Source organism: Leiobunum rupestre, chromosome 11 (genome assembly GCF_980474605.1).
Source record: "Leiobunum rupestre chromosome 11, qqLeiRupe1.1.hap1, whole genome shotgun sequence".
Lineage (NCBI taxonomy): Eukaryota > Metazoa > Arthropoda > Arachnida > Opiliones > Sclerosomatidae > Leiobunum > Leiobunum rupestre.
The window spans coordinates 20,491,360-20,503,103 of NC_143394.1; the positions used below are offsets into that span (position 1 = coordinate 20,491,360).

General features: G+C 38.2%; 1 protein-coding gene across 1 annotated transcript; it reads right to left on the minus strand.

Moving 5' to 3' along the window:
* Positions 1–520: 520 nt before the first annotated feature.
* LOC149921970 (N-acetylglucosamine transporter UNC93A-like) lies at positions 521–4,915 on the minus strand. The gene is made up of 5 exons (XM_090162200.1): positions 4,427–4,915; positions 4,091–4,358; positions 2,451–2,685; positions 798–1,000; positions 521–681 (listed from the first exon to the last, which is right to left on the minus strand). Exons 1-5 carry the CDS (start codon positions 4,913–4,915, stop codon positions 521–523), a joined length of 1,356 nt encoding a protein of 451 aa, XP_090018326.1.
* Positions 4,916–11,744: the final 6,829 nt, after the last annotated feature.

Sequence of the window (11,744 nt, forward strand, 5' to 3'; positions counted from 1 at the left end):
TAATGTATATTTTATTACTGTGTACAAGTTATTTAACAAATTCTAGATGCACCACCTCGCGGTACAATAATTAAACGCTATAGTGCAACAGTGCTATCTGTTCATTGGAAATTTGGTACGCATTCTAAGCCTTTCTTTTGAAGAACGGTATAAAAACGGACAATATAGATAGTCCAGGCAACGAAAAGGTATAGAGGGAAATGTTGGGAACACAATTTTTGACTTCGTAACTTTGTTTGGACTAGTTAGGAGGTGAACATATCAAATGTCCCCGCCCGTAGCCCTTGAGACCACTCTATACAAAATGAAAGCTGATTACATTTGCTACAAGGTTTACTCAGTCACGTTTTTCGATATCTTGTATAGTTTTCGAGATATCCGCTGTAATTTTGGAAAAATTACATTTTTGGCTTACATTTTTTGATCTTTTTGACCGGATAACTCTTTAACGATGCACCCAAAACTAAATGTTGTAGAGCATTAAATTCCCTTCAATAATATATATTACTTTATGTTTAATCTATATTCCTTCAAATGTTAAAGCAATTTCACTGTTGAGCGTGAAATCTGAAGTTTTGCGACAACTGTCGACTAACGAATCTTTCAATTTATCACCATTCCCAGTCAACGTATTGGCCGAAATATGCACCATTATGTACACATATAGTGAGTACTGGACGTCTAAATAGCAGAGATACTCATTTTAGAATATATACTTGTGGGCCCGCTGACCAGGTTCCTCAAACTTAATTAAAGAAGATCTAGACCATTTTAATGGGAAAATATGTTGCTATGACCATGATTGTGCAATCTTCTCCATCGGACCCCTGTCAAAGGATCCCACTGTTCTTCATCATCTTCGTAGTCAACTTGTGGGACCCCATTCAGGCAGTTCCCTGGCAATTTTGGCATGATGGGGAACATTTGAGGCTTGTTTTTTTGCAGCCACACTTCGCGCTGGCACATTTTCAGGATATCTTCCGGTGCAGCTGCTAATTCACTATGCACAAATGAGTGCCCAATTAGGTTATAGCTAGCAGTAAAGCGCAAAAACAATTTATTTTTGTGTAGAAATAAGATAACCATGTCACAAAATGCTAGCCGAAACGCTCCTTGTCTATTAAAACTATCAGACGCGTTATCGTAGCGATCGCCGTCTATTATTTATGTTAGATACAATAAATCTTCAATAAAACAGCTAAAAATTACTTAAATTAATAAAAAATTAGATTATTTACCTTCCAATGATGTATTATTTTATTATTTATTATATGGCGTCGAAACATAACAAAAAAAGATGATGTTTTTCCAGTCCTACCAACAATTTTGGGCGCTAACGATTTGAAAACAAAAGTGCTAAGGAAAATAGATAAAATAGTAAAGTAATATATATTATTGAACTGAATTTAATGCTCTACAACCCTATGGCCGGCATTTATTTTTTGGGTGCATCGCATAGTTTACCTCAATACCTATTTTTGAGCATTCGTTAAGTGTACTATAGCTGGCGCTTAAATTTATCTAAAAACTAACGGTTAAACATTTAAAGAAAAAGTCCAGGTTGGGTAAAACTTGGGTCTATTTGGAAGATCATGTTTAAATATACTCAAAATATCAGTCGTAAAATTGTATCTTTTTTTAATGACGATAAATTAATTTTTAAACGAGCGAAATTTACCCGCCAATCGAGCTGCCATTTTCTTCCGCCTTCCCTCCGCAGACCGCACGCGGAGCAAGCGCGCGCGGGGAACAGAGCGCTGTTATAGCGCGAACATCGAGTGATTAAAGTCCTAAAACTTCACCTCGAAACAAAATAGCAGATCGCTTGGCTGGTAAATTTCGCTCGTTTAAAAATTAATTTATCGTCATTAAAAAAGATACAATTTTACGACTGATATTTTTGAGTATATTTAAACATGATCTTTCAAATAGACCCATTTTTTACCCAACCTGGACTTTTAATTTAATTTAAAATGTTCATTATGCCGACGGTTTCAAATGTTTTTTTAATTAAGCAGTCATTTATTCCTTCCCCCCCCCCCCCAAATATTTAAATTGGCGCCATCTAGTATAAATAAATGCATAAAAATCGAACCTCTTATGGCCTCTCTGTAATCATTTTGGGAATTTCTCTATTTGGCCTAAGAAGCTCTTACGCGTTGATGCTAAATGTGATATTTTTAACGTGATTTGGCGCATGAGCATCCCCTGATACTTCCAGCGCTCTCCCGAGGCTCGTGCCTTGAGCCAAATTTCAAAATGTCGTACTCTTGATCCTGTTGGAATTCATATTAAGACTAGAGTATGTCTCTCATATTTGATAGACAACGAACTTCAGCGACAATTTCGCGGTTGACTTGACACGGTGGCCAATTGGTTTTTGTTGCTGTTGACCTTTAACTTCGTGCGAACATAAATCCGCACTGTTTTTAGACTAAGCCTCGGTTTACGGTCCTTCCTGGAGGTCGGTAACCGAGAATCGTCTTTCGCCGGAAACATGGACGTACTCGGCGATGACGTATCCCAACAGCCCCAGTAAGAGGAACGGAGCTAAGATGTACAGTTTTATTTCAACGCACAAGTAGCTGCTGTAAGCCCAAGCTATGATTTCACCCAGATCTTCCAAGATGGCGAACATGTTGAACCCAGCCTCTTTTACTTCGTTGAATAACAGACCGTAGAACGCTGCGGGAAAAAATTAGTAATCTTCAAGGTCACGGATGAAGAAATTCTTGGAACGATTCACGATTACCGTTTTATCATCAAGTTAGCAGTGGTGTAGTTGGGCCAGGGTGTCGCCCCGGTGCTTTTCTCAATTATAATTTTGCCAGGGCGCCCTGCCTCTTTTTTTCAACTTGCCAGGGCGCGCCTTAATTCAATTTCGTAAATCATTTTTCTCGAGGGTGTGTGAATTTATTACAAATTTTGTTACCTATGTACGGCCAGCTTCGATCACGCTAACAATCGGAGTTGGCCGTACATTTATAGCGGCTGGTACAGCCCATTTCGATTACGCGCGAAATCAAAGTGGGCTGTACCCAGGTAGCGCCCCGGTTCTTTTTTTAGGACTACACCACTGCAAGTTAGACGTAACTTAAACTTCTTTTTTCGCAGTCCCTAACTCTTAGTCCAAGTTAAGATTAAGAACACATTGACTGAAGAGACAACATTTTTGGTCAACTTAGTTGGTGCTGGGACGAATAATTACTGGACCCGAAACTAAATGGCGCGCTTGGTAATTTTACGGCAGCGCCGCTTGTAGCCCGTAGTATCAAGTATTGGATAGATTTCTATCCAAATACTAAACACGTGCCCAATATTAGCGGCCGACGTTAGGTCTAGCGTTCTTAGCTCGTCATTATCGTCAAAGCTTACACCTTTATTTCCATTTTGACTAGGCATTTTTAAATTTATAGTCTATTTAAACCTTCACGCAAACTGTATATGCAATAACATTAAAGCGAACTTCCTATTTAAATTCATTAGATCATTACCTATTCATTTTTATTACTATACAATTATTACTGAATAATCTAAAGCTTATTAAAATTTCAAAAGCCTCACTTCTAATAAAAACAGCAGAGCAGACGACGGAATGCGGGTCATCTGACATTTTTACGCACGTGTTTCGTATTTGGATAGAAACATTCCGCGATTCTCTCGCTAGGAGCGCTGACGGGCGATGCAAATTGTGGAACCGGGGATTTTTCTTAGGTTTTGAGTCCAGTAATTATTCGTCTATGGTTGGTGAGCAAAATTTTCGACTGGAGTTCGTTTTTGTTCACGCTCTCCACGAAATAATAGCTGAGATTTCACGCGTTAATCGGCGAAAACACCTTGTCAACCACCGAATATATCAATTTATATTAGTAAAGGTATGTCATATTAATATTTTCAATTAGTTTTGTGCCATCTAAAGGATGTGCTCGAAAGTTAATAGTTTAAATATTTGGAGTAAAAAAAACCTGGTCAACACGTTGTGGAAATATTCACACGGAGCAACTCATTTTGCGACTTTCGTTGACCAACAATGTTTTTCAAAAACATTTGGCCTTTTTAAAAAAAAAACGTAAGGAACACATTGACTTACAAGTGAGTTGGCATCGAACCACGGCGTTACTGAATCCCATGATTGCCGAAGCCAAGAACAGGATGTACTTCTGGTCCGGACGTGGCTCCCACACCAGAAGAATTATTAATATACACGCTGTAGATACGTAAGCGAAGATCAGTGATAAAACGCGGCTTAATCGACTGTTGACGAAACTGCTGACGAAAGAACCCAGGCAATCGGTAATGGTGAACAGAAGTAGAACCATTCCAACTTGGTCCACGCCGAAGGTGCAACTGACGTAAGCCTGCAAAGACAAAGCCATTGTTATGGTCGATAGTTCATTGAGTAGAATGACCTCTTGTCAATACGTACTTTGGAAAATTCTCCGCTGACGAAGCCGGCCATCATGCCTTTAAAAACGGACGTAGGACTCAGTAGCAAGTAAAATTTGTCGCTGAATACTTGTAGAGTGTCCGTGAGGGACACTTTGGCCACGGATGAATTAGTTTGCTCTGTATGCTTTTCAACTTGCGGATCCAAGAAGAACAGGATCAGCAACCCGGACAGGAAAGTGCAACTGGCAAATCCGCCGTATAGGGCGTACGACGTAGTTTCCGGTAATTCCCGGAAGCGACTGATGTTGGCGATGCCAGTGTCGTCGCAGAATGATGAACCGCATAAGGACAGATCGTCGCTGGTTTGAATTTGCGTTTGGTCGTTCCGGCTCAGCACGAAATAGGAAAATAAGCAACCGATCATGTGTCCCAAAGAGTTCGTGAAGTTGAGAGCGCCGAAGAATACAGACGACACTAAGAACAGTTTCTTGCCACTTTCCCTCGAGAAGGACTCCACCAGTTCCATGGTATACGAGTATCTGACATAAATTATCAAAAAAAACTAAATTATGAATCCTTCATCATTCTTCCTAATGCTCGATTATTTTTTCATCGTGCCACTAGTCTCACTAGATGGCGCTTTAAATGTGGAACCAGTTGAAATTTTAAGCACGAAATGGCTAATAAAAATTTAAAATTTAAAAAAATTTTAAAAAATCAAATGCTTTTTTAAATCGAGATTTTTTTGCTTTAAGTGTTCAAAAACATTTTCGGTTGCCACGGCAAATTGAATGGGTAGTGCAACGTCTCCTTTTGGGAAATTTCATATCTCATTACGCCCAACTTTGAACAAAATCAGCGATAAACACCTCAGGTACTCTCCTTTGTTAGAAGTCAGACCACTGTTCAGCTAACAGAATCTGATGAGTCAATTATAGCAGTTCAGTTCAGATAGGTTCCTTGGGATAACCAATCAGAATAAATTTAAGAAAAGATTGATGAAAGTACTAAATATACTATTTACAAATCATACGATTCTGTAAATGCAGGGTTCATGGATTTAAAAAAAAAGTTTTTGAATTACGGATGATTTTGTTTTACTGATCAAAAAGTCAGGTTATTAATTTCTTCAAGCCGTTTATTTTTCCAAAATGAGGGTACGAGTTCTTGGTACCAAATTTAAAACAAACAAATTTAATGTTTTCAATGGGGAAATCTTTAATTTGTAAATTTAGGAGATATTTTACAATATTTCACGGTTTTGGATTATGGATTTTTTCGCCGATAGGTGGTGTGTCAGAATTTATAGCCCCGTGTACCTAGTAACAGGTAACTATCATCATAGTGTCCTACGCCAGGGTCCATAAGCCCGGACAGGTGACAAATCCAGCATGGGAGGTAGTACCCTACTACTGTTGGTCGCACCTTTGACGCAAGCCACTCAACCCAGCAGAAGGTGCTTAGGTGCAGCAATGGGGGAACCAATCATCCCTTCGCACACAGCAGTGGGAGTAAGAATGGATGCTATAGCAACTCCAGCCGACACCCTACCTACGTAGGTAAAGAGTCATACCCTTTGGAGAGAGCTCCTAAAGGGAAAAGACGGGCACACCACGGTCCACATAACCGGCACAGCTGGCACCGGATATCCCGGTATGCCCCAAAAGGCTGGGAAACAGGACCACTGCGCCTCATACGGAGACCCGCCGCTAGAGACGAGTCGGCCCCATTTTTTTTCCGGCCCGACCCGACCCGACCCGAAAAACGAAAAAATAAATTTAACTCGACCCGACCCGTAAAAAGTAAAAATAATTTTTGCCCGACCCGATAAATTAAAAAATCGATTTTGCCCGGCACGCCCCGGAAACACGACTAGACCCGAAAACCAGATAATTCCCGAAAACCCGACCCGACCCGGAAACCCGGTAAGACCCGAAGAACCGCCGCAACACATAGCATGAAGCTTTTTTTCATTTTATTATATAGTGTAGATGTAGATGTGCAATATAAAATATAACAAGAGGCATTTATTTATTTAAACCATTTTTGTGAAGAACAGTTAGTTGCGAAAGAGTTGAACCTTTTAAATTTTTTCTTCGAGGACCAAGTGTCAGTCCCGTGCTGGGAAATTCACGTTCGTCACTCGTTTGTGACGCCGCTGACGCGGGAATACCTAGAATTCTTTTAGCTATATTTTTTAAAAGTATGCCGAGACACGCGACTTGCAAATTCGCAATTTAACGCCGGGAAATCGAAAGTAAAACCAAAACTAAACGTAAGAGAAGTTTAGGCTAATCGGACGACTGAGACGACCTTGAAATGATAGTCAATAGACGCTAGTCGCGTTGCTCGCAGTACTTACGCATTACGTCACTACGTCTATTTCTCACCCACACCCTCTCTCTTCCTCGATCTCTCTTCGTACAACACCCGAAGGGCCGAAACATTTCACACGCCCTACGCAGTACGCAGTCGCGGGTTAAGTTTGTTTTCCACTGGCGCGCGCAAGACGCGTTTCTCAGCTTTGAAAAGTTTAAACGTTTTTACGCGCGTAAAGAAAATAACATTATGACGCGCGCTAGTGGAAAACAAGCTTAAAGTTTGGTTTCCACCAGCACGCGTCAAAAAGCGACACTCAACTTTGAAACGTGCAAACGTTTTTACGCGCGACAAAAAATTAACATTATGACGCGCTCTTAAGCCCCATTTTCATGCTCGCTGGTAGCGGATAAAAATCGTCAAAATTCGCTTCCGCCACTCGCAAGCGTGAAAATGAAGCTAAAATATCTGTTTGAAACAGATCGACGTGGAAAGTGAAAAAATGTGTAGCGGAAGCGGATTTTGTCGATTTTTACCCGCTACCAGCGAGCATGAAAATGGGGCTTTACGCGCGTTGGTGGAAACCAAGCTTTACGCCTTTATTTAAAAGCCCGGCCCTTTTGAAAATTGGCCCGGCCCGACCCGGTCCATTTAATTTTAAAATAAAAAAACCCGGCCCGACCCGGACCCGATTGAAAATTAGCCTGACCCGAAATTTTCAAAAATTAAATTTGCCCGACCCGACCCGTAAAAATTAAAATTAATTTCTATCTGACCCGGCCGGGCTCGGGCCGGGTCGGGCATAAAAAGCCCAATTCAATTGGTGGCCTGACTCGTCTCTACCCGCCACCCCACAGCAGGCTACACAGTTTGCCTGGACCCTCTCCGTTAGCCGGAGTCGAAGCTCAGTTTCCAGCCCAAACCTGACCGAAGTCGGAATTGGAGATAGGACCATTTGATCAGAGCTAACATCTCCCATTGCGCCACCGCCCTTACCGATAGGTGGTAAACAAAAAAATTGGAATGATAAAATAGTAGCCTATTAAATAAACGCTTTTTTTTCAGCAAACCCATTTTTGTGGGCCTGTTTCCTGCCAGAAAAAATTGTGCTCACATACAAATGATGGGGACTTTTGGCATTTTATATATTATTAAAAATGAAGGTACCTGCAAAAATTCAGCTCGGTAGCAATTTTTCCGAAGTTTTTGCAAATTATTTTACCAAAGCTGAAGTTACAAGTATATCATAACTTACGGAGCAATGGGGCACTTTTTTTGGGTATGTTCTACTATTTTTGCATTCAAATCTTTAGTCTACCACCTACTATCCAATTTTTCAAGGAGCTCCCTATTGAAAGCATATACGTGGAATAAAAGTGTATTAATTTTTGCTTCAGGAAAATTTTTTCCTTCTCGTGCAGTGTTAAATTACTGTATAGCGTGTACATGAAACGCTTCTCACGCCTAACCATATGTCTTGCATAATATATCTCCATTTACTGCTGATGTTATTCGCAAGCTGCGGCTTATTTTTCAAAATACTTTTCTGAAGAAAAAAATGGTGCGTATGTATTAAGTTAAAACAAGGATCCTATATGTTAGAAGGATAGGTAGCCCTCCGGCCAGCCCGTTTTTTCAAAACGCCGGCAGCGCCGTCGATATTAAGAGAGCCTGTAAACGTGGGACGTCTTGTTTCTAAAGACGGATTCTCTATCGCGCATGACCCACCGACGGCGCTGCCATTTTTCGTCCCTCGCGTCATATCCTTCTAACATATAGGATCCTTGGTTAAAACCGACACGAGGCACTTCGGCCGATAGGCCTTCAAGACGAAGTTACAAGTTCAGGGTTCGTACGAAACCTGGATATCCTTGATAACCTGGATAAGTCAGGGATTCTCAAATTGGGGAAAAAGTCAGGGATTTAATTAATATCGTAAAAAGTCAGGGATAAGTCAGCCTGTCAGAGATTTCTGGCCAATTCGCGGGAACTCATAACCCGCGTACGCACTATTGTCATCTAACTCCAAAAAATATTTGCGTTTCGCTATACTTATAAATCGAAAAATTCGGTTTGTCTTATAATTAATTTAAATTAGGGTCGACCCTTGCTAGGAACGTCCCTTGTTACGATCGTCCCTTGCTAGAAACGTCCCTTGTTAGGATCGTCCATTGTAAGGAACGTCCCTTGTTAGGATCGTCCATTGTAAGGAACGTCACTTGTAAGGATCTACACGTGTAAGGAACGTCACTTGTAAGGATCTACACGTGTAAGGAACGTCACTTGTAAGGATCTACACTTGTAAGGATCTACACGTGTAAGGAACGTCACTTGTAAGGATCTACACGTGTAAGGAACGTCACTTGTAAGGAACGTCACTTGTAAGGAAAGTCCCTTTTAAAGAACGCCACCAGATATTGAAATAAATAAGACTGCAGTTATGAAGAAGGCTAGGTTACGGCATACTTGTTTTTAAATTTTGTCGTTTTTGACTATCTGGTGACCGAGGTGGTATGTATATATCAGAACCCGTGAACCACATTTTGATTTAAAAAAAAAATATTTAAAAAATTATCCTTTGTATTTCAGTTTTTCTTCTCAGCCCCTATATAATATATTTAAATAATTTAAAACATCGAGGGATTGTGTGCTTAAATGTCCGTGAAATCTTTTTAGTCTAGAGGGATACTTCTCTCGTATGAATATTTTATGTACTTCTGCTAAATGTTTTAGTATGACGTACACTTTATAATCTACTATAACGTAAGGTAATGTCATATTATGAGTACGCATACAACTATGAAAATCAAGATAATTCATAGCATTAGTAACGTGGTAAAATAACCCAAAAATTAAGTTAACACAAAAAGATAATTCGCATTGATTTAGCCAAATTGAAATTAGTTACTTTTTCAAATATCAACAATATTAAACACAATAAAAAGCAAAATTATGAATACTTCATCACTCTGCATAAAGCTCGTGTCACTAGTCTCACTAGATGGCGCTTTAAATGTGGAACCAGTCGAAATTTTTAGCAGGGGCCAACTCAACCCGACTTCTCTTTTTGAGTCTCCGATAGCCTCTGTTTTTGCCGATTAAAATAATGCAATATAGTTAGTGCTTTCAACCGATATAACCGAAATAACTACGATAGATCAGATATTATATTATCTACATTTACGCTCAGATATTATTAGATCAATAAAAAATTGCTTTATTTTCACATTTAGAAAGATATTAATTGAAATATAAATAATTACGGATATGACGACTTAGAATATCAGAAAAACACGAATTTAGATTGATATATAGGTGAAATAAAATTTCTATTGATTTATCGGTAAAATAAAATTTCTATTGATTTATCGGTAAAATAAAATTTCTATTGATTTATCGGTAAAATAAAATTTCTATTGATTTATCGGTAAAATAAAATTTCTATTGATTTATCGGTAAAATAAAATTTCTATTGATTTATCGGTAAAATAAAATTTCTATTGATTTATCGGTAAAATAAAATTTCTATTGATTTATCGGTAAAATAAAATTTCTATTGATTCATCGGTAAAATAAAATTTCTATTGATTTATCGGTAAAATAAAATTTCTATTGATTTATCGGTAAAATAAAATTTCTATTGATTTATCGGTAAAATAAAATTTCTATTGATTTATCGGTAAAATAAAATTTCTATTGATTTATCGGTAAAATAAAATTACTATTGATTTATCGGTAAAATAAAATTTCTATTGATTTATCGGTAAAATAAAATTTCTATTGATTTATCGGTAAAATAAAATTTCTATTGATTTATTATCGGCAACATTCGGATATGGGTAAAATAAAAATTTCTATTGATGTATTAATAAAATTCAAATATCCATAAAATATATTATATCGATTGAAAAATCGGTAAAATATGGATTTCGACTGATATCGATAAATTTTGGATTTAAAAAATGCAGATACTACAGAAATTAATTTTCAACATAAAGATTTACAAAATTCTAACAAGACAAACGTACCTGGTTGAACTCATAGGTGCAGCGGCCATTCCATCGATTAGCGCGGATGGATAGAGTACATACCAGGCTGGATAGAGTAAAGCGAACGGGAAAATGCACCTCACCATCAGGGTTGGCAAAATCCTTGTTTTTTTCAAAAAGAACAAAAACAATGTTTTTTATTGTTTTAAACAAGATTCATTGTTTTTAACTGTTTTTAAATCAAACAATAAAAAACACATAATAAACAATAAAAAACTATGTTTAAAACACGTTTTAAACTATTCATTATACTTATGAATCAGACTCACGAGTAAACTCATTTAAAGAAATATTACGTATCATTAAACGTATTATCATAAGTGGCCTAATTACCCTAAGTGTATCAATAAGATGATTTTTTCAATGATACCTTGTTTAACGAAAGTGACGTAAATGACGTCATGTTTTCCAGTGACGAAATTTGCGAGTCCTACGTTTCTTTGGTCTTTTTAGAACCAGCTCTAATTGAAGATTTTCTGTGGGAAAGGCTCCTATTGGCACACTTAGGGTAATTATGCCACTTATGGTATTATAAATAAACTCACAGGGCGAAGATCTAAAGAGTACACGCTTATTTAAACTAGACAAGAATTTCGACCAACCATTGACGGGCCATGACGGCCTAAGGGTTTTCGATGCCCCACGCAAATACTACCTAACCTGTAGTAGAGTTTTCAATATAGCTATCATCCTGGAATTTTCGGTCGCAAAGTACTAAGAAAGGGAAATAGCTAGTTATCCACACATGGTTTTTAGTTTTGGTTTACTGAAATGTGCACGTCTGCAGTCATAAATTATCACAAATAAACAATTTTATAAAAAATAAGAACTTAGATACCTCTATAATCTTAAAACTTCCATCACTTCATAAAATTTCAAAAAAATCGACCGAATCCCTTAATTTTTATCTAGGAGTGCTGCCTAGTTGGTATTAACCCGATCTGTCCAGACCGGCCGTGTTTCTTATCTCGTGCATAGGTAGGGTCC